Raw genomic sequence first — 24,766 nt, 5'->3', positions numbered from 1 at the left:
ATTAATTTTACGTAATGCTGTGTAATGTTCTTTCTCTGGCTCCTTGAGAAACTGGGCCAAAAACCCACCCCCATTACGTGAGGCAGGAAAAAAAACCCAGCTTCCCTTACAGGCTACATTTAACATTTTCCTAACAGTTCTTCTTCATCGTAGTAGTATTCTATCACCCAGGTCCATTTTCCTTTAGTCTGCACCCGTTATAATTGGCAGTTGTTTCACAATATCTTTCACCAGGAGGGACTTAATACAGGGGAAAACACAGCACAACATTATTGCCACTACATGTAGTACGACCCCAATGGTCAGACCAATTTTGAATCGGCCCTTCTCCGCAAACCCCCCAACATCCTCTCAAGCCACCCACACAATTGATGTCTTAAACCTGTGTTTCGTTTAACCTCACTCCTTAAGTTTTTAACTTATCCATGGCTGTAGTGAAAGACCCCTCCGGGCTAGTATTATTATGTATGAAATTGAAATATTGTTCCCCAAACAATATACCCGTTATTCTGACCTTATTTACACCAATTTCATAGTCGCTAATGAAAAAACTCACATTATCTTAACCATATAACAATGACAGCAATGAAACAGGCCACCTTGGCCCTTCTAGTCCTTGCCAATATACAATATCTATTACATGTCATTTGAACCTCAGTGAGGCGCAAACGAAACTCCGTTTCCACAGCCATACAAACAAAGACAATTTCCGACAGACATACACACAATTCAATTTACAGAAACATCCATCAAAGTGAACCTCCTCCTCACTGTGATGGAAGGCAATGTCTTTTCTCGCCCCTGTTCTCCATTTTTCTCCCGATGTCGAAGCCCCAGGCGGGCGATGGCGAGTCCCACGGCCATTTTAGGCCGTGCCGGGCGATGAACGGCCCCGCTCCCAGTCAAAATGTCACAAAGTTGGAGCCCCCGGCGGGCGCTGATATGTCCCGCGGCCATTAAGCCACTCCGGGCGATGTACGGCCCCGCTCCGGGTTGTTCAAACCCCGCGGCATGGGCTGGAGAAGTCGCGTTGCGGGAGCTCCGAAAAGCGGTCTCCACCCGGACCCGCGAGCTCCCGATATCCCGACAGTCCACAGAAGCTAGGTTGCTGGACCCTCCGAGCTCCAGAGTTGGGCCGCAGCAGCGAGCCACCACCGCTCCCCACGTTCCGAGGCCGGCCAGTATGGTTCTCCGCAGGCTCCGTGACTGGAGCCCCCAGGTCGTTCCAGCTCGAGGCCGCTCCACGGTGCTAGGCCCCACGACAACGGAGACCCGACAGGGAAAAGGTCGGGTCTCCCGTGCAGGGAATAGATTTTTTTTAAGTTTCCCCCCCGCCCCCCACATATACACAGTTAAAAAAACTATTAAAAACACAAACAACTACATTTAACTAGACAAAAAAAAAGTCAGGTGAGTCGCGCCGCCACCGGCTTAGAAAAACTTACTCCCACCTAGTCCCATCTACCTGTACTCAGACCATAACCCTCCATTCCTTTCCCGTCCATATACCTATCCAATTTATTTTTAAATGATAAAATCGAACCTACCTCCACCACTTCCACTGGAAGCTCATTCCACATAGCTGCCACTCTCTCAGTAAAGAAGTTCCCCTTCATGTTACCCCTAAACTTCTGTCCCTTAATTCTCAAATCATGTCCTCTTGTTTCAATCTTCCCTACTCTCAACGGAAAAACCTTATCTACATCAACTCTGTCTATCCCTCTCATCATTTTAAAGATCTCTATCAATCCTTTTCCTAATAACCTTTTCAAAAAATTCAAGATTAGTCAAACATGACCTTCTAATCACAAATCCATGCTAATTCTTCCTAATCCTACCCTATTTTTCCAAATTCTTATATATATATTATCTTTAAGTATCCTTTCCATTATTTTGCCCACCACTGATGTCAAACAACGTTCTTGTTAAAACTCTACTCTTTTCTCACTTCCTTGTCCTCCTGTTCACTTACCTCAGGGCTATTATCTATTCGTACCTGCGGGACAGCCCTCGTGTAATGATTGAAATGGTACCAGGTATATCAACCTTCTACCTGAACATCGGTCGGTGGTTTGGAAAACTCATACATACACCTTGTCTTCAGGTTTAAAGGGTCCTTTCTCCTGGTCCACCTCCAACAGCTTTTACTTTACCTGTTCACAAATAAACTTCAATATCATAATTAACTGTTGCATATACTTCTTATGTTCTATCTCTAATTGTTCCAAACTTGGTCCCTTGTAAGGACCTCTACATTGTGCCACCTACATAGGTCGGCCAATAAACATCTCATGTGGTGTTATGTGGGTTATTCGGTTAGTTTGCATGCAACATCTCTTCAGTGCCAATGGCACGGCATCGATCCAATTCAACTTTGTAATTACACAAATCTTATTTATATTAACCTTCAATGTTCCATTTATTCTTTCCACCATGCCTGTGACTGCAGGTGTTACACACCCAAATCTGTGTTTTACTCTAAGGGCCTGTGTCGCCAACTTGACTACTCCCTAAATGAAAACAATCCGTTGTCCAAGCTGATTTCTGTAGGTCTACCAAACCTCTTAATGACCTTATTCATCATAAACGACACTACAGTGCTCATACCTAAATCTATTCAAACTTACCCTAGACGTAACAACAGCTTATCATCCTCCAGATGCTGTTCTGGCTGCTTTGTCTGCACTTTAATTTACCTTCTTATGTGCTTGACATTTAATGACAGCTAGTGCCCCTGACTTCAATATTGCTCTTATCAGGTCTAACTTTACTGCTAACTTTTGGTCTCCATTGCTTTTCTCAAAGCCTTTCTATTTCCCTACTACTCTAAACATATGACAAACTCCATAATCATATGCTTAGTCGGTATAAACTTAATCTTTCTCACTTTCCCTCATGTCACATGCTTCTCTTAAAGCCTTAATTTCTGCCAACTGAGCTAAGCAAGGTTACAGGCTTCTAATTTAATTACCTTAAAGTCTAATTCATCCTTATACACCTTTTCAAACCCTACATACTTGCTATTATGGTCCCTTTTAACAATAAACATTCACAAACAAAACCTTTTTGTCTCCATCATTCAAAAGTTCTAACTGTAAACATTCTTTAGGCTTGTTTGTCCTTCATCCTTCATTATCTTTCTTAATGACGTCCCAATTTCAACATTCTTTCCAATTTAGTCTGAACTATGTCCTGCCTTTCCCAAGGTCATCATCCTCTGTCCTACATTCTTAAATTTTTTAGACTTACAATGTGTCTCTCTCTCTTACATTGCTTCTCACTTGTGGAACAAACCAACAAATCATCCACATCATCAAATACTTTCTAAGGGTACACCTTCCAACTCTGCCTTTATCATCTGATTAAAACATGGGGCGAGTATTCAAAACCCTACCTCATCCTAACCTTTCTTGACATCCTCCTTTATATCCCTCCCTCCCTTGGGGACCCCAGTCCTGTTAGGGCTTATGTCCAGATTAATTTCACTCCTTATAGGACATTTTGAGGAAACGCTCCCCCAAATACATTTATTATTGGCATGTAATAGGATATTGGTCCCCAATTTCCCCTAGCGGGGAAATTTGCAAAGGCAGCTGGGGAGACTTTAAACTAGAATGGTTGGGGCGAGGGAATCAAATAGCGAAAGCTAGTAGACAGAATGGGAGGCAGGAAGCAGAAATGGGAAGCACTCGGACACAAGAGGAGAAAGAAAAAAAAGGAAATAAACAGAGAATAAAAGACGGGGGTTTTCTTAAATGTGCATATTTTAATGCTAGGAGCATTGTAAGAAAGGTGGATGAGCTTAGAGTCTGGATAGACACCTGGAAGTATGATGTTATGGCGATCAGTGAAACGTGGTTGCAGGAGGGCTGTGATTGGAAACTAAATATTCCAGGATTTCGCTGCTTCAGGTGTGATAGAATTGGAGGGGCAAGAGGTGGAGGTGTTGCATTGCTAGTCAGGGAATATATTACAGGAGTGCTTTGGCAGGATAGATTGGAGGGCTCATCTAGGGAGGCTATTTGGGTGGAATTGAGAAGTGGGAAAGGTGTAGCGACTCTTATAGGGATGTATTATAGACCGCCAAACGGGGAACGAGAATTGGAAGAGCAAATATGTAAGGAGATAGCAGATATTAGTAGTAAGCACAAGGTAGTGATTGTGGGAGATTTCAACTTTCCACACATAGACTGGGAAACACATTCTGTAAATGGGCTGGATGGGTTGGAGTTTGTAAAATGTGTGCAGGATAGTTTTTTGCAGCAATACATAGAGGTACCTACTAGAGGAGGGGCAGTGCTGGACCTCCTGTTAGGAAATGAGACGGGACAGGTGGCGGAGGTATGCGTTGGGGAGCACTTCGGGTCCAGTGATCACAATACCATTAGTTTCAATATAATTATGGAGAGGGTCAGAACTGGACCTAGGGTTGAGATTTTTGATTGGAGAAAGGCTAACTTTGATGCGATGCGAGATGATTTAAAAGGAGTGAACTGGGACATTTTGTTTTATGGGAAAGATGTAGAAGAGAAATGGAGGACATTTAAAGGGGAAATTTTAAGAGTACAGAATCTTTATGTTCCTGTTCGGTTGAAAGGAAACAGTAAAAATTGGAAAGAGCCCTGGTTTTCAAGGGAAATTGGACATCTTGTTCGGAAAAAGAGGGAGATCTACAATAATTATAGGCAGCATGAAGTAAATGAGGTGCTTGAGGAGTATAAGGAATGTAAAAAGAATCTTAAGAAAGAAATTAGAAAAGCTAAAAGAAGATATGAGGTTGCTTTGGCAAGTAAGGTGAAAGTAAATCCAAAGGGTTTTGTAAATCCAAAGGGTTTCTACAGCTATATTAATAGCAAAAGGATAACGAGGGATAAAATTGGTCCATTGGAGAGACAGAGTGGACAGCTATCTGCAGAGCCAAAAGAGATGGGGGAGATATTGAACAATTTTTTTTCTTCGGTATTCACCAAGGAGAAGGATATTGAATTATGTGAGGTAAGGGAAACTAGTAGAGTAGCTATGGATACTATAAGGTTCAAAGTAAAAGAAGTACTGACACTTTTGAAAAATATAAAAGTAGAGAAGTCTCCAGTTCCTGACAGGATATTCCCTAGGACATTGAGGGAAGTTAGTGTAGAAATAGCCGGGGCTATGACAGAAATATTTCAAATGTCATTAGAAACGGGAATAGTCCCCGAGGATTGGCGTACTGCGCATGTTGTTCCATTGTTTAAAAAGGGTTCTAAGAGTAAACCTAGCAATTATAGACCTGTTAGTTTGACTTCAGTGGTGGGCAAATTAATGGAAAAGATACTTAGAGATAATATATATAAGCATCTAGATAAACAGGGTCTGATTAGGAACAGTCAACATGGATTTGTGCCTGGAAGGTCATGTTTGACTAATCTTCTTGAATTTTTTGAAGAGGTTACTAGGGAAATTGACGAGGGTAAAGTAGTGGATGTTGTCTATATGGACTTTAGTAAGGCCTTTGACAAGGTTCCTCATGGAAGGTTGGTTAAGAAGGCTCAGCTGTTGGGTATAAATGCAGGAATAGCAAGATGGATTCAACAGTGGTTGAATGGGAGAAGCCAGAGGGTAATGGTGGATGTCTGTTTGTCGGGTTGGAGGCAGGTGACTAGTGGGGTGCCTCAGGGATCTGTGTTGGGTCCTTTGTTGTTTGTCATGTACCTCAATGATCTGGATGAAGGTGTGGTAAATTGGATTAGTAAGTATGCAGATGATACCAAGATAGGGGGTGTTGTGGATAATGAAGAGGATTTCCAAAGTCTACAGAGTGATTTAGGCCATTTGGAAAAATGGGCTGAAAGATGGCAGATGGAGTTTAATGCTGATAAATGTGAGGTGCTACACCTTGGCAGGACAAATCAAAATAGGACATACATGGTAAATGGTAGGGAATTGAAGAATACAGTTGAACAGAGGGATCTGGGTATAACCGTGCATAGTTCCTTGAAGGTGGAATCTCATATAGATAGGGTGGTAAAGAAAGCTTTTGGTATGCTAGCCTTTATAAATCAGAGCATTGAGTATAGAAGCTGGGATGTAATGTTAAAATTGTACAAGGCATTGGTGAGACCAAATCTGGAGTATGGTGTACAATTTTGGTCGCCCAATTATAGGAAGGATGTCAACAAAAATAGAGAGAGTACAGAGGAGATTTACTAGAATGTTGCCTGGGTTTCAACAACTAAGTTACAGAGATAGGTTGAATAAGTTAGGTCTTTATTCTCTGGAGCGCAGAAGGTTAAGGGGGGACCTGATAGAAGTCTTTAAAATGATGAGAGGGATAGACAGAGTTGATGTGGACAAGCTTTTCCCTTTGAGAATAGGGAAGATTCAAACAAGAGGACATGACTTCAGAATTAAGGGACAGAAGTTTAGGGGTAATATGAGGGGGAACTTCTTTACTCAGAGAGTGGTAGCGGTGTGGAATGAGCTTCCAGTGGAAGTGGTGGAGGCAGGTTCATTGGTATCATTTAAAAATAAATTGGATAGGCATATGGAAGAGAAGGGAATGGAGGGTTATGGTATGAGTGCAGGCAGGTGGGACTAAGGGGAAAAAATGTTTTTGTTCGGCACGGACTTGTAGGGCCGAGATGGCCTGTTTCCGTGCTGTAATTGTTATATGGTTATATGGTAATTCCCTGGCCCTGCTTGGTTTTGTTATGGGACTCGCGTGTCAGTTCATCACTTATTTCAGTCTTTTCAACCAGGTCCGTTGTTATTGACACCATTGTCTTTCTTTTTTCACGCTCTCTTTTTAAGCTCTTCCTGCTGGTTTGAAAGTCTTTTTCCTATCTTTGCGATATTTCTCGACCGCAGAGACCAACTGATCGCTGAATCGGGGGTGGGAAATAAATGACAATCCCACCACCTCCTCCAATCTATTTGACTTTAAGAGGAATGACATCCACCACAGTCGTTCATAATATAATGTTCATTAACTGGTTGCCTTCTATTTCTTGTTCATTTTCAACTCTCCACCTATTCAGCTGGTTTTCCAGATAGGCTGCAGGATTATTTGCCTCTCCCAGTGTATCTCCCCTTTATTCCTTGGGGTTCACCTTAAGTGGATAACATTGTCTGAGGGCCTGCCACACCCTCTGCCTGACTGTCAAACAGCATGCCATTACTTATTACATTGTTCGCATCATTTTATACCATCCATCTTCAGTAGTTCAGTCAGTTTAGTGGTTCCAATCACTTTCACCATTAGATTAGATTAGATTAGACTTTATTAATAGTTCCTTCAAATCTACCGTATTCAATAATCGTCCCACTTTCTCCTCCTCCAAAGCCCTAATCCATTTCCTCCCCCATCAGGGATATACGGTGAGGTATTTTTTAGCCCTCTCAGTTTATGGGTGGCCCAAGGGATAATCTATGCCTGTTCTTCGCTTTTCTTTTTAAAGCAGTCTCATTAATTTATCCCTATGCTTCCCACATTAATCCTTTCTGGTATGCCTTCTTTCTTATTCTAAACTCAATTTCTTGCTTCTCAAATATTCTAGCCTCCTTGCAAATTCATTCACCTTTCTTTTTAAATCTTCCACTGACTCCTCCTGCTTTATTACTTTCACACCTGTCGTTTCCTACTTCTGTTATCTCCTAATTGCCTCTCTCGCCTTTCTTTCTAAACTGCTTAAGCATATCTAATTCTTTTCCTTTCCGCTTTTCCCACTTTTCCAACTTATCTGTGGCCATATAATTCATAATTAACACTTTCATCTTGTCACACCTTAAAAGTTCCTTCCTTACATCACTTCCTCAAATCTCAGCAAATTCTTAAAATCTCACCAAACAATCATTACCCTTCTCTAACCCGAATGTTTACCATAAAACAACAAACCATAAAAGCTGGTCATGTTTCATCAATTAACTTATTTCCAATTATTTCAATCTATTCTCACCACTATTTTAAATGTCCAATTCCTAGCACTAGTAACAATTTTCCAAATTAATTTACTGAAAAGAAATCTAAAACAAACATCAGAAAAAAACAAACAACCTACATTTTCCAACTTCCCCTTTTAGGTTACCAGGATACAAACAGTTAATGTTATCTTACAGCTGTTCGTAACCTTCCCCCATTGCTTCCAATTTATTTAAAGGAACATACACCTACCCACAGAGGAAATGTTTGATTCTGCTGTGGGGGGACGTTTGTGTTCAACTCTATAATTTGTTGTGTTCTATTTTCTTTTATTTATTTATTTGTTAACCTTTTTCTCTGGTTGTTATGGAAACTTATTAAGTCAAGTCAAGTCAAGTCAAGTTTATTTGTCACATACACATACGAGATGTGCAGTGAAATGAAAGTGGCAATGCTCGCGGAACAACAAAACAGTTATCTATTTTAACTATTATCTATTTTATGTAAAAGACTTTGGTGTCAATGCGAGTTGACTCAAAACGTGCTATATAAATAAAACTTACTTACCCTTACAATGTGGTCTACAAATACAATAAACAAAATAACTCAACAACGTACCTCGGTGACTGCCAATCACCACCCCCTCCCCCCCCCCCCCCCCCCCCCCCCCCACACTTATTATTATTTATTCAAATCGTTTGCTATGTCACTCTTCCAGGGAGATGCTAAATGCATTTCATTGTCTCTGTACTGTACACTGACAATGACAATTAAAATTGAATCTGAATCTGAATCTGAATTATCACATATATAAACTTCCTCATTCATTCAAAACCGGTTTTTACACACAAATCACATTCGTTCCATTCTTACTTCAAAGGAGTTATTCAATTTTCTACATGTATTAAAATTTCAAAATTAACATTTATATAATCCTTATATCCCTCCCAAGCCAAAGTAGGATGATCCAATCCTCAATCAGTCAGGTTCCCAAACGCTGTGATTGGACATTGATTCAGATCGTGACCAGTCAGACTCACTGTCACTCAAATTCTAACCACACCCCACTAAATCACAACCAATCAAAATCCTAGCCACTCAACATCTGACCAAACACCACTCCAGGTAAAGGAAACACATTTATATTCTGATCTCTCAGCTTAAAGAATGCTGAAAGCTTATCTCCACAAACAGTTAAGACACTCAGTCCTTAAACCATACACTATTATTATTGCTATTCTACTTTCTGCTATTCTACAATATTTTATCACTGTGTACACCTTCTGCCACGCACCTACCCCAAATTCGTATTTTGCCCGGATGACCCCTGGTCACCCAAGGCGTTGTCCACACAATACCTGCCTCGCCCGTGCAAACCCCTGATTTCTCAGGGCAGTAACCACAAGGTCTTAATACCTGCCTCACCCGTACATACTTAATAAACTCTTAATACTATCACATTACTTTCTTATCACAACTATTATTATTCACCACACACAGAGCGGCCTTCTTGGACAATCCTCCTGGGCCTCCTTTTTAGAACAATTTAGTGCCAGATTCTTGGGTCGGAGAGACCTTCTAACTACCTAGGCACTTCTGTGTCCCCAATGGCTTATCATGAACAGCAGGTTATTAGTCCAAATGAAGCGGAAAACTGCATAGTTTTTAGGTGGCCACCTTTGTCCTGTTGTCCTAAATTAGGGGCTGGGAAGGCCCTGGGCTACTTGTCTTTTAATTAATGGTCTCTTACCGACCCTGCTCGCTGCGCCAATTTGTCGTGGTTTACCAGACTCAAATTAAAGATAAGATGACACAGAAATGGAGAATTCTTCAAGAAGACCTCATCTTAGTGTCATCCGCAAACTTGAAGGCAATATCTCCAAGTTTGCGGATGACACTAAGCTGGGGGGCAGTGTTAGCTGTGAGGAGGATGCTAGGAGACTGCAGGGTGACTTGGATAGGCTGGGTGAGTGGGCAAATGTTTGGCAGATGCAGTATAATGTGGATAAATGTGAGGTTATCCATTTTGGTGGCAAAAACAGGAAAGCAGACTATTATCTAAATGGTGGCCGATTGGGAAAGGGGGAGATGCAGCGAGACCTGGGTGTCATGGTACACCAGTCATTGAAGGTAGGCATGCAGGTGCAGCAGGCAGTAAAGAAAGCGAATGGTATGTTAGCTTTCATTGCAAAAGGATTTGAGTATAGGAGCAGAGAGGTTCTACTGCAGTTGTACAGGGTCTTGGTGAGACCACACCTGGAGTATTGCGTACAGTTTTGGTCTCCAAATCTGAGGAAGGACATTATTGCCATAGAGGGGGTGCAGAGACGGTTCACCAGACTGATTCCTGGGATGTCAGGACTGTCTTATGAAGAAAGACTGGATAGACTTGGTTTATACTCTCTAGAATTTAGAAGATTGAGAGGGGATCTTATAGAAACTTACAAAATTCTTAAGGGGTTGGACAGGCTAGATGCAGGAAGATTGTTCCCGATGTTGGGGAAGTCCAGGACCAGGGGTCACAGCTTAAGGATAAAGGGGAAATCCTTTAAAACCGAGATGAGAAGAACTTTTTTCACACTGGAACTCTCTGCCACAGAGGGTAGTTGAGGCCAGTTCATTGGCTATATTTAAGAGGGAGTTAGATGTGGTCCTTGTGGCTAAGGGGATCAGGGGGTATGGAGAGAAGGCAGGTACGGGATACTGAGTTGGATGATCAGCCATGATCATATTGAATGGCGGTGCAGGCTCGAAGGGCCGAATGGCCTACTCCTGCACCTAATTTCTATGTTTCTATGTTTCTAAGACGAGAAGCCTTTAATTTGCACAAATCTGGGCCTGGAACATTCAGAGATAGTACAGCTCGGCTACTCTCCAAATGTTCTCTGATCCATAATTTCAAGCAGCATTTTATTATAATTTCAGTTCTTATCTTTGGCTGCTTAGCATGCATGTTTTTACTAACTTTAACCTCTCACTGTCCTTGCCCTGTATCTCCAATCTCTGAGTTACCATGATGTTCTAACTGAAGCAAAAATAAACTAAGCAATAACATGTTTTTGGGCCTTGACTTCTGATCACATAAAAATAGCTGACATCTGCGAGCTTTACTAAATGTTTTTAAACATATTGGTAAAATTAAGAAGTAACGTGTTTCTTCTATATACACTCTATATAACTTCTATAGTATCTGCAGATATGGTCAAGTATCTGAGCTGATTGGACACAATATCGCTAGCAGCATGACAAACCAGTTGCTTGAAACACCTTAGACATTGATGCATGAATTCAATTATTTGTGTAAAATCTGTTGCAATGGACTTCAACTGTTCTTTTTTTCATTTCTCTAAAGCATCTCCAAGATTCAGACGATGTCTGCCTATCGTTAGAGTTATTTTGTTAATTTTCTTCATTTTCAACGTCATCGCAATCACTTCCCAGATGGAGTCGCCAGGTATGTGCTAAAATATACAATACAATACAATACGATGCAACTACCATGTCCGAGAGACAGTTCTGCAGCCTGACCTACTGCCGTTGTTAAGTCAGGTTGTTGGTGATCCAGGACACATCAAGTTGGGAAACGGGAAGTACAACGGGATCTGGGGGTCCTTGTACATCTGTCTGTGAAAGTAAGCATGCAGGTACAGCAGGCAGTGAAGAAAGTGAATGGCATGTTGGCCTTTATAACAAGAGTAATCGAACATAGGAGCAAAGAGGTCCTGCTGCAGTTGTACAGAGCCCTACAGAGACCACACCTGGAGTATTGTGTGCAATTTAGGTCCCCTAATTTGAGGAAGGACATTCTTGCTATTGAGGGAGTGCAGCTTAGGTTTATAAGGTTAATTCCCAGGATGGTGGGACTGTCATATGCTGAGGGAATGGAGCAGCTGGGCTTGTACACTCTGGAGCTTAGAAGGATGAAAGGGTATCTCATTGAAACATATAAGATTGTAAAGGGCTTGGACACACTAGAGGCAGGAAACATGTTCCCGATGATGGGGGAGTCCAGAACCAGGGGCCACAGTTTAAGAATAAGGGGTAAACCATTTAGAACGAGGAGACGAGGAAACACTTTTTCTTACAGAAATTTGTGAGTGTGTGGAATTCTCTGCCTCAGAGGGCGGTAGAGGAAGGTTCTCTGGATGCTTTCAAGAGAGAGCTAGATAGGGCTCTTAAAAATAGCGGAGTCAGGGGATATGGGGAGAAGGTAGGAACGGGGTACTGATTGGGGATGATCAGCGATGATCACTTGAATGCCGGTGCTGGTTCGAAGGGCCAAATGGCCTCCTCCTGCACCTGTTGTCTATTGTCACCAGTGGAGCATCCACCAGTATCTTCTTCAGTTTCCTCCTTAACAGTGCAGGCTGGATGGTGTTAAAAGCATTGGTGAAGTTTAAAAAAATGACTCGCAGTGCTTCCTGGATTATCCAGGTGAGTATGGAAACGATTATTATTCTGTATTTAAATAAAAATAATGTACTCTGTATTCAGCAGGGTGATTGGAATAGAATGAGAATCCTAGTCAGTATATTGTGTACTGCATGACCTGTTCCACCAGCACCAGCCCATGGAATTGAAAGGATATTTATGTTAGACCTTTAGAGATACAGCAAGGCAACAGGCCCTCGGCCAACCACGTCAACCAGCGATCAACCCCATACACTACCAATATCCAACACACTAGGGACAATTTACAATTAACCTACATACTTGTACGTCTCTGGAGTGTGGCAAGAAACTGAAGCACCTGGAGAAACACACACAGTCACAAGGAGAAGGTGCGATCTCTGTACAGACAGCACCCATAGTCAGGATCAAACCCGGGTGCCTGGTGCGGTGAGGCAGCAACTTTACAGTCACGCCACTGTGCCGTCCTATTGTTGACATGAATAGACAATTAGTTCTGTGGCAATCTGAAGAAGGGTCTCGACCCGAAACGTCACCTATTCCTTTTCTCCAGAGATGCTGTATGACCCACTGGAGTTACTCCGGCATTTTGTGTCTCTCTTCAACAGAACATTGAGATTGCTCACAGGAGCAGCAGCCAACAGGATGTGACTGATGGTGGCCTGGAAGGAGTGTGATGAGGGCTGTAAAATTTCAGCAGGTTGATTCGAATAATGGAATAGAACATTGAATAGCATAGCACACTAACAGGCCCTTTGGCCCACAATGCCTGTGCTGAACATAATGCCAAGGCCATCTCTTATCTACCTGTGTTTTACCTTCATTCCCTGCACCTCCATATGCCTATCCAAAAGCCTCTTAAATGTCACAATTGTATTTGCCCCAACCACCAACCCTAGCGGCATGTTCCCGGCAATCGGCACCCTCTGTGTAAAAAAGGACGCTCCGCATAACTCATTTCTGGAAAATAGGTTCTGACTACACTATCTATGCCCATCATAATTTTATATACTTCTATCAGATTTGTCCACAGCCTCCAGTGTTCCAGAGAAAATAAACCAAGTCTGTCCAGCCTCTTCTTGTAAGAGGTCTTAATCCAGGCAACATTCTGGTAAACCGCTGCACCCTTTCCAAAGCCTCCACATAAAGGGGCAGCCAGAACTGCATGCAGTATTCCATATGTGGCCTAACTAAAGTCCTATAAAGCTGCATCATGACATCCTGACTCTTGTATGCAATGCCTGACTTAATGAAGGCAAGTATACAATATGCCTTCTTTACCACATTATTTCCTTGTGTTGCCATTTTCAGAGACCTATGGAGTTGGACCCCAAGATCCGTCTGTACATCAATGCTGTTGAGCGTCGTAAATTTTCCACATATATTTGACCTCCCAATGTGCAACACCTCGCATTTGCTCGGCTTAAAATCTATCTACAATTTCTCTGCCCATTTCTGTAGCTGTTCGAAATCCCGCTATATACCTTGACAGTCCTCACAGTCTGTGCCCCAGCAATCTTGGTGTCATCTGCAAACATGAGCAACTGTCTACATTTATGTCCAAATCATTAATATATATTACAAACAGCAGTGGTTCCAGCACAGATTACTGTGGAACTCCACTGGTCATAGACCTCCAACCTGAATATTGTCCTTCCACCACAGCCCTGTCTTTTATTAGTAAGCCTGTTCTGAAATGAATCCATATGACCTAGTCACAGTTAATCCCATGCATCTTAATCTTCTACAACAGCCTACCATAGAGGACTTTAACAAATGCCTTACTAAAATCCATGCAGACAACATCCGCCACGCTACCCTCATCGATCTCCTTTGTCACTTCCTCAAAAAACTCAATCGTTAGTTAAGGGCCCGTCCCACTTGGCCGTCATTTGCAAGTAATTTACGCGACATCATTTACGCGTCACGACGCACAACGTGCATTACACGCGCATGGTGCGTGATGACAAAGGCAGTGACGCACGGCCGAGCGCAGCGTCGCAGGATTTTGTGATGTACAAAATCTTCGCATGCCATCTGCGTGACGCGCAAATGACAGCCAAGTGGGACAGGCCCTTTAGACATGACGTGGTATATACAGTCGGGATAAATTTCAAGTTTCCCAATGAAACAAAGAAGGATAACATCAACTTTATTGGTACATCATTAACATAAGTGTAGCTGCTTGCAATGCAGCTGCTGCTGGCGCCGACGATGGCGGCCACGGTGTACTGCTCCTTGCTGTTTTGTATGTGTTTATTTGTTTGTGTCGTCTGTGGAAACCCTACAAAGATTACTTTCACGAGAGAGGTACTCATAAACATCGGACATACAGTACCTCCAAACATCGTTCCGGATTTCTCTCACTCGCTGGATTATTTGGACATACTCGTCGGTGGGGCTGTGGCTGCATTCAAGGTCCTGAGACGGAGAAGGACCCGTGGGAAGCGCTCTGGAGCACTCACCTGACTCGTCGACGAGGATCACGCACACCACTCCCGGGCATATTCCTGGCAAACGTACGTTCTCTCAAGAACAAAGTGGACGAACTGCAACTCCTACATCGGACAAACAAGGACTTCTCTCGAGCTGCTGCCCTGTGTTTCACCGAGACCTGGCTTTGTGATAAAGTTTGGAAACAGGCCCTTTGTGTGGAAAGTTGCCCACACAGGCCAACATGTCGCAGCTACACTAGTCCCACCCACCTGTGTTTGGTCTATATCCCTCTAAACCTATCCGATCCATGTACCTGTCTAACAGTTTCTTAAACTGGGATAGTCTGTGCCTCAACTACCTCCCCTGGCAGCTTGTTCCATATATTCACCACCCTTTGTGTGAAAAAGTTACCCCTCAGATTCCTATTAAATCTTTTCCCCTTCACCTTGAACCTTTGTCCTCTGGTCCTCGATTCCCCTATTCTGGGCAAGAGATTCTGTGCATCTACCTGTTTTTTTCCTCTCATGATTTTATACACCTCTATAAGATCACCCCTCGTCCTCTTGCGTTCCAAGGAATAGAGACCCAGCCTATTCAACCTCTCCCTACAGCTCAGACCCTCCAGTCCGGGCAACATCCTCGTAATTCTTGTCTGAACTTCAAGCTTGGCAATATCTTTCCTATAATGTGGTGCCCAGAACTGAACACAATACTCTAAATGCGGTCTCACTGATGTTTCAAATATCTACAACATGACCTACTCAATACTCTGACTGATGAAGGCCAATGTGCCAAAAGCCTTTTTGACCACCATATCTACCTGCACCTCAACCTTCAAAGAACCATGCACCTGCACTCCTTGATCCCTCTGCTCCACAACACTCCCCAGAGGCCTACCATTCACTGTGTAGGCCCTGCCCTTGTTAGATGTCCCAAAATACAACACCTCACACTTCTCTATTAAATTCCATCAACCATTCCTCATCCCACCTGGCCAATCGATCCAGATCTTGCTGCAATTTTTCACAACCATCTTCACTATCTGCAAAACCACCCACTTTTGTATCATCAGTACACATGCTAATCTTGCCCTGAATGCTCTCATCTAAATCATTGATGTAGATGACAAACATTAATGGGTCCAGCACCGAACCCTGAGGCACACTACTAGTCACAGGCCTCCAGTCTGAGAAGCAACCTTCCACCATCACCCTCTGCCTCCTTCCATGAAGCAAAGCAAATGTAATCGGGGACAGTCAGACTGGTCAGAGAACTGGGAAGGGGAAAGGATGGTGAGAGAGGGGAAGCAGGAATTACTTGAAGTTAGAGATGTCAATATTCATATTGCTGGGGTGTAACCTTGTGAATATTCTTGTATTGGTGGCTCAGAAGTGTAGCCCCACCAATAAAATCTTTCCATTGGCACATAAACAGTGAACCATGTGTTCCATGTGTTCTTCGGGCGGATGTGATAGATCTCATGCCATTATTTCCAAAAGGGCAAGTAAGTCCTCACCAACCATTGAAACTTACCAAATAGTGAAAGGCTTGAATAGAGTTGATGTGGAGAGGATGTTTTCACTAGTGTGGGAGTCTAGGACTAAATGTCTTAGCCTCAGAATTAGAGGACGTGCCTTTAGGAAGGAGATGAGGAGGAATCTTCAGCCAGAGGGTTGTGAATCTAGAATTCAGAAGGCTGTGGAGGCCAGGTCAATGGATATTTTTTACGGCAGAGATAGATAGATTCTTGATTAGTACGGGTGTCAGAGGTTATGGGGAGAAGGCAGGAGTTGGGGTTAGGAGGGAGAGATAGATGAGCCATGTTTGAATGGCTTAATTCCGCTCCTGTTAAACTGAGTTATTTTGCCAGTCCAATTCAAGAAAACTTGATTCAAACCATTGCTGCTAAAATCAATTCTTTATTCTGACAGCGCTGGATAATTCTTTAAACCTTCCAACACAGAGCTTGAAACTCTGGGGCACGTCGAAAGAACTACTGACTTTGGTACAAATGTAACACATTGTATAGGTATTAGACAATTATGGTACAGACGGAGTGGCAAACTATTAACCAATCATTATGTTTTACCATACATTTAGCTTATTTGCATTAACCAATCAACTAAATCCTTCCCAGTGATTGACAACACATGATTTCCCCTTTTCTGGCCTCTTTACAACCCTTTTTCCATCTGTGGTTTTCTTTAACCTTTGCTCAAAATCATTTTATTTCAATGAAGTAAAACCACAGAAATATAAAATTAATTCTCAGAGACCACCTCTCAGAATATAAAATACACATCATATAGCAATCACACAATACATACACACAAAACATATATTTTCACTTTGGAAAATAAAGTTATTTCTAAAACTTCAGATTTAAACAATGTCTAATACTTACAATCCTAATTAAAACACAATACACTTCACAAATAATTTCCCTACTTCATAGTTAAAATACAGTTACATGGATTAAATATGAGTTTTGCCCCATTCTTACAAAGTGAGCACCTGTAGAAGTTAGAGAGAGTCCTCCTTGACATACCAACTCTTCATAATCTTCTCAGGAAGTAGAGGCGCTGATGTGCTTTCATTAATGATTGCATCAGTGTTCTCGGACCAGGAAAGATCTTCAGAGATATGCACGCCCAGGAATTTGAAGCTCGTGACTCTTTCCACCATTGACCCGTTGATATAAACGGGACTGTGGGTTCCCATCCTCCCCCTTCCAAAGTCCACAATCAGTTCCTTGGTTTTGCTGGTGTTGAGGGCCAGGTTATTGTGCTGGAACCATTTGGTCGATCTCATATCTATACTCTGACTCGGCCCCATCAGTGATACATCCCACAACAGTGGTATCGTCAGCGAACTTGATGATGGAGTTCGTACTATGACCGGCTACGCAGTCATGAGTATAGAGTGAGTACAGCAGGGGGGCTGACCAAGCAGCCTTGAGGTGCTCCCATGCTGATTGTTATCGAGGCCGACGCATTTCCACCAATACGAACTGACTGTGGCCTATGAATGAGGAAACATAGAAACATAGAAACATAGAAATTAGGTGCAGGAGTAGGCCATTCGGCCCTTCGAGCCTGCACCGCCATTCAATATGATCTTGGCTGATCATCCAACTCAGTATCCCGTACCTGCCTTCTCTCCATACCCTCTGATCCCCTTGGCCACAAGGGTCACATCTAACTCCCTCTTAAATATATCCAATGAACTGGCCTCAACTACCCTCCGTGGCAGAGAGTTCCAGAGATTCACCACTCTCTGTGTGAAAAAAGTTCTCCTCATCTTGGTTTTAAAGGATTTCCCCCTTATCCTTAAGCTGTGACCCCTTGTCCTGGACTTCCCCAACATCGGGAACAATCTTCCTGCAGTTGAGGATCCAGTTGCAGAGGGATGCGAAGAGACCCAGTTCTGCAAGTCTTGTAACCAACTTGGAGGGGATGATTGTATTAAATGCCGAGCTGTAATCAATGAATAACAGCCTGACATATGAGTTTTTGTTGACCAAGTGGTCCAGAGCCAAGTGGAGAGCCAACGAGATCATATCCACCGTTGATCTGTTGTGGCGGTAAGCGAACTGCAGAGGGTCCAGGTTTTTGTCGAGGTAGAAGTTGATTTGCGTCACGATCAACCTCTCAAAGCACTTCATCACCACAGACGTTAGTGGCACTGGTCGATAGTCATTGAGGCACGTCACCTTGCTCTTCTTGGGCACCGGTATAATTGATGCCCTGTTAAAGCAGGTGGGCACCTCAGACCTCAGAAGTGAGAGGTTGAAAATGTCTGTAAAAACACCAGCCAGTTGGTCCGCACAGGTTTTTAGAACACGACCAGATATACCATCAGGTCCAGGCGCTTTTCGAGGGTTCACCCCTCTGAAGGATTTTCTGACGTCTATGACTGACTGAAATACCATCACAGCGAATGGGGGCTTGAGAAGGCACATCAGTGTTCTCCCTATCAAAGCGTACGTAAAACGCATTGAGCTCATCAGGGAGTGATGTTTCGCCGACATTCGAGCTGCCTCCTGATCTCACCTTGCAGGAGGTGATTGCATTCAAGCCTTGCCACAACTGCTGAACATCTGTCTCATCCTCCAGTTTGGAGCAGAAGTCCCTTTTGGCCTGTTTGATGGCCTTACCAAGGTCGTATCGGGACTTCTTTTAGACCGCTGTATCATCAGACATGAATGCCCGGTGTCTGGTCTTCAGAAGAGTGCGGATCTCATAGTTCATCCAAGGCTTATGATTGGGAAACACTTGGAAGGTTTTTGTCGGGATGCATTCTGATCTTCAGTGCTGTGTATTCAGAGGTTCAATGTTCCCCTCATGACCGCATGGGTGTTTCCCCTGTTCTCCAATTTCCTCCCACATCCCAGAGTCATGATGTGGGTTGGTGGATTAATTGGCTTTACAAATTATCTACACCTGTAGGTGAATGGCGGGAGAATTGGGGAGTATTAATGGGCATATGCAAGAGAATTAGTTACAGGGAAAGGAGGGATGAGATCTCGGATGGAGTCATTGGGCTGAATGGCCACCTATGTTATAAGGGAATACAAAATATGAAACTCAAAACCATAATGCAACTTGCTTGGTTTGTGTCACATTAATGATTGTTCAGCCCATCTCAGTGCAAACTGGTTCCCTCCCCATTCCCTCTAATTGTGACTGCATTTAAAATACTTCATGGTGGTGAAAGGTGCAGTGAAATAACAGATTTCTGATTTTCAATGGAGAAATTCACTGCAAACCCTTTCACAGCAATTGACAGGTTTTGTTAGTTTCCACATTCTGATAACCAGCAACACAATCAATGACAAGTCGCACCCTGGTCACTCTCTCTTCTGCCCTCTCCCATCAACAAAATGTAATGGTGTAAAAATGCACATTTCCAGATTCAGGGACAGTTTGTTCCCAGCTGATATCAGGTAACTGGTATTTACCTCATTGGTGAACCTTGGACTGTCCTTGATCGGACAAAGTCACTGGGATCTGTTTTGGGGTAAGGGGGAACTGTACAAAAGGGACGGATTGCATCTTAACAGGTGTGGGACCAGCATTCTGGCAGGCAGGTTTGCCACTGCTGCACGGGTGGCTTTAAACTGAATAAGGGGGGTGGGGTGTTGAATGGGATAGTGGAGGATGGAGTTAAAGGGAAAGGGTTTCTTAAATGTGTGAGCGTAGAGACCGAGGGGTGTAAAATGAGGGTAGAAGAAATAGGTAGCAAGGTGAAAAGTAAAAGTGGCAGGCAGACAAAACCAGGGCAAAAATCAAAAAGGCCACTTTTCAACATAATTGTATAAGGGTTAAGAGTGTTACAAGGCTGAAGGCTTTGTGTCTCAATGCAAGGAGCATTCGTAATAAGGTGGATGAATTGAATGTGCAGATAGCTATTAATGACTATGATATAGTTGGGATCACGGAGACATGGCTCCAGGGTGACCAAGGCTGGGAGCTGAACATCCAGGGATATTCAATATTCAGGGGGGATAGACAGAAAGGAAAAGGAGGTGGGGTAGCGTTACTGATTAGAGAGGGGATTAATGCAATGGAAAGGAAGGACATTAGTTTGGAGGATGTGGAATCGGTATGGGTAGAGCTGCGAAACACTAAGGGGCAGAAAACGCTGGTGGGTGTTGTGTACAGACCACCTAACAGTAGTAGTGAAGTTGGAGATGGTATCAAACAGGAAATAAGAAATGCGTGCGACAAAGGCAAAACAGTTATAATGGGTGATTTCAATCTACATATAGATTGGGTGAATCAAATTGGCAGGGGTGCTAAGGAAGAGGATTTCTTGGAATGTATGCGGGGTAGTTATCTAAATCAACATGTAGAGGAACCAACGAGAGAGCAGGCTATTTTAGACTGGGTATTGAGTAATGAGGAAGGGTTAGTTAGCAATCTTGTTGTACGTGCCCCCTTGGGCAAGAGTGACCATAATATGGTTGAGTTCTTCATTAGGATGGAGTGTGACATTGTTAATTCAGAAACAATGGTTCTGAACTTAAAGAAAGGTAACTTTGAGGGTATGAGGCGTGAATTGGCCAAGATTGACTGGCAATTAATTCTAAAAGGGTTGACGGTGGATATGCAATGGAAGACATTTAAAGGCTGCATGGATGAACTACAAAAATTGTTCATACCAATTTGGCAAAAGAATAAATCAGGGAAGGTAGTACATCCGTGGATAATAAGGGAAATCAGGGATAGTATCAAAGCGAAGGATGATGCGTACAAATTAGCCAGAAAAAGCAGCATACCGGAGGACTGGGAGAAATTCAAAGACCAGCAGAGGAGGACAAAGGGCTTAATTAGGAAAGGGAAAATAGATTATGAAAGAAAACTGGCAGGGAACATAAAAACTGACTGCAAAAGTTTTTATAGATATGTGAAAAGAAAGAGATCAGTTAAAACAAATGTAGGTCCCTTGCAGTCAGAAACAGGTGAGTTGATCATGGGGAACAAGGATATGGCAGACCAATTGAATAACTACTTTGGTTCCGTCTTCACTAAGGAAGACATAAATAATTTGCCGGAAATAGCAGGGGACCGCGGGTCAAAGGAGTTGGAGGAATTGAGTGAAATCCAGGTTAGCCGGGAAGTGGTGTTGGGTCAATTGAATGGATTAAAGGCCGATAAATCCCCAGGGCCAGATAGGCTGCATCCCAGAGTACTTAAGGAAGTAGCTCCAGAAATAGTGGATGCATTAGTAATAATCTTTCAAAACTCTTTAGATTCTGGAGTAGTTCCTGAAGATTGGCGGGTAGCAAACGTAACCCCACTTTTTAAGAAGGGAGGGAGAGAGAAAATGGGGAATTACAGACCAGTTAGTCTAATATCGGTAGTGGGGAAACTGCTAGAGTCAGTTATTAAAGATGGGATAGCAGCAAATTTGGAAAGTGGTGAAATCATTGGACAAAGTCAGCATGGATTTATGAAAGGTAAATCATGTCTGACGAATCTTATAGAATTTTTCGAGGATGTAACTAGTAGCGTGGATAGGGGAGAACCAGTGGATGTGGTGTATCTGGACTTCCAGAAGGCTTTCGACAAGGTCCCACATAAGAGATTAGTATACAAACTTAAAGCACAAGGCATTGGGGGTTCAGTATTGATGTGGATAGAGAACTGGCTGGCAAACAGGAAACAAAGAGTAGGAGTAAACAGGTCCTTTTCACAATAGCAGACAGTGACTAGTGGGGTACCGCAAGGCTCAGTGCTGGGACCCCAGCTATTTACAATATATATTAATGATCTGGATGAGGGAATTGAAGGCAATATCTCCAAGTTTGCGGATGACTCTAAGCTGGGGGGTAGTGTTAGCTGTGAGGAGGATGCTAGGAGACTGCAAGGTGACTTGGATAGGCTGGGTGAGTGGGCAAATGTTTGGCAAATGCAGTATAATATGGATAAATGTGAGGTTATTCATTTTGGTGGCAAAAACGGGAAAGCAGACTATTATCTAAATGGTGGCCGATTGGGAAAGGGGGAGATGCAGCGAGACCTGGGTGTCATGGTACACCAGTCATTGAAGGTAGGCATGCAGGTGCAGCAGGCAGTAAAGAAAGCGAATGGTATGTTAGCTTTCATTATAAAAGGATTTCAGTATAGGAGCAGGGAGGTTCTACTGCAATTGTACAGGGTCTTGGTGAGACCACACCTGGAGTATTGCATACAGTTTTGGTCACCAAATCTGAGGAAGGACATTATTGCCATAGAGGGAGTGCAGAGACGGTTCACCACACTGATTCCTGGGATGTCAGGACTGTCTTATGAAGAAAGACTGGATAGACTTGGTTTATACTCTCTAGAATTTAGGAGATTGAGAGGGGATCTTATAGAAACTTACAAAATTCTTAAGGGGTTGGACAGGCTAGATGCAGGAAGATTGTGTTCCCGATGTTAGGGAAGTCCAGGACAAGGGGTCACAGCTTAAGGATAAGGGGGAAATCCTTTAAAACCGAGTTGAGAAGAACTTTTTTCACACAGAGAGTGGTGAATCTCTGGAACTCTCTGCCACAGAGGGTAGTTGAGGCCAGTTCATTGGCTATATTTAAGAGGGAGTTAGATGTGGCCCTTGTGGCTAAGGGGATCAGGGGGTATGGAGAGAAGGCAGGTACGGGATACTGAGTTGGATGATCAGCCATGATCATATTGAATGGCGGTGCAGGCTCGAAGGGCCGAATGGCCTACTCCTGCACCTAATTTCTATGTTTCTATGTTTGCTAGCTTTATCTTGCACTAAACGTTATTCCCTATACACTGTAAATTACTCGATGTCTAATCATGTATTGTCTTTCCACTGACTGGATAGATATATAGAAAAATATTTGCAGGAGTACGTCATTCAGCCCTTCGAGCCAGCACCGCCTTTCAATATGATCTTGGCTGATCATCTAACATCAGTACCCTGTCCTGCTTTTTCCCCATATTCCTTGATCCCTTTAGCACTATGAGCTAAATTGAAATCTTTCTTGAAAACATCCAGTGAATTGGCCTCCACTATCTTCTGTGGCAGAGAATTCCACAGATTCACAACCATCTGGGTGAAAACGTTTTCCTTCATCTCAGTCCGAAATGACCTACTCCCCTTATTCTTAAACTGTGACCACTGCTTCTGGACTTTCCCCCCCCCCCCCCCCCCCCCCCCCCCCCCCCCCCCCCCCCCCAACATGGGGAAAAATTGTCCTGCATCTCGCTGTCTAATCTTTTAAGAATCTTATATGTTTCTATAAAATCTCCTCTCATCCTTCTAAATTCCAGTGACGACCAGCCCAGTTGACCCATTCTTTCATTGTATGTCAGTCCTGACATCCCGGTAATCAACCTGGTGAACCTTCGCTGCACTTCCTCAAAAGCAAGAATGCCCTTCCTCAAATTAGGAGACCAAAATTGCACACAATACTCCAGGTGAGGTCTCACCAGGGCCCTGTACAACTGCAGTTGGACCTCCATGCCCCTAAACTCAAATCCTCTCGCAATGAAGGCCAACATACCATTAGCTTTCTTCACTGCTTGCTGTGCCTGCTTACTTATTTTCAGTGACTGTAATGATGTACAAGCACACCCAGGTCTCGTTGCACCGCCCCTTTTCCTAATCTGACACAATTCAGATAATCTGCATTCCTGTTCTTGCCACCAAAGTGGATAACCTCACATTTATCCACATTATACTGCATCTGCCATGCATCTGCCCACTCACCCAACCTATCCAAGTCCCTCTGCAGCCTCATAACATCCTCCTCGCAGCTCACACTGCCACCCAGCTTTCTTGTCATCTGCTAACTTGGATATGCCACATTTAATTCCTTCGTCTAAATCGTTAATATATATTGTAAATAACTTGGGTCCCAGCACCGAGCCTTGCAGCACCCCGCTAGTCACTGCCTGCCATTCGGAAAAGGACCCGTTAATTCCTACTATTTGCTTCCTGTCTGCCAACCAGTTCTCTATCCATGTCAATACCATGTGCTCTAATTTTGCACACTAATCTCTTGTGTGGGACCTTGTCAAAGACTTTTTGAAAGTTTCTAGATACACCACATCCACTGGCTCTCCCTTATCCATTCTATTTGTTACATCCACAAAAAATTCAAGATTAGTCAAGCATGATCTTCATAAATCCAAGCTGACTGACCGATCCTGTCACTGATTTATAAATGCGCTGTTATAACATCTTCAATAACCGATGGATAGTTTTTCACTGTGCCTCAGTACACATGACAATAAACTAAACTGTAACTATAATGATCTACATTTGGGTTCATATCTTGTTATTCAAACTTCTTTTTAATTGCAGGCCTTACACTAGAGGACATTATAATTGCTGCTGCATCGATGGTGGGACTGGTACTTTGTCAAACATATGCCATTATGTTTCTCTGCTGGACATTTAAGGAGTTCCCAGGTATCTGATATTGTCTAATTTGCACTTAAGCATTAACTCGCAGGCATTTCCAAGTGATTAGCATCAGCAAATCAAAAGAGCAAAACTTGACCTATT

General features: G+C 43.0%; 1 protein-coding gene across 1 annotated transcript in view; it reads left to right on the top strand.

Annotated features, from left to right (window-relative positions):
• LOC129715637 (uncharacterized) overlaps window positions 1–24,766 on the top strand; it is a 40,841-nt gene that overhangs the window by 5,709 nt on the left and 10,366 nt on the right. Inside the window, exons 3-4 of the mRNA XM_055665499.1 lie at window positions 11,250–11,351; window positions 24,563–24,670. Coding sequence (XP_055521474.1) covers window positions 11,250–11,351; window positions 24,563–24,670 — 210 coding nt within the window. The remainder of the gene's footprint in view (window positions 1–11,249; window positions 11,352–24,562; window positions 24,671–24,766) is intronic.

The sequence above is a fragment of the Leucoraja erinacea genome, unplaced genomic scaffold, assembly GCF_028641065.1.
Source record: "Leucoraja erinacea ecotype New England unplaced genomic scaffold, Leri_hhj_1 Leri_128S, whole genome shotgun sequence".
In the NCBI taxonomy this organism is placed as follows: Eukaryota; Metazoa; Chordata; class Chondrichthyes; order Rajiformes; family Rajidae; genus Leucoraja; species Leucoraja erinaceus.
Note: the sequence above shows the minus strand (reverse complement) of the source record. Positions and strands in the feature narration are given on the sequence as shown.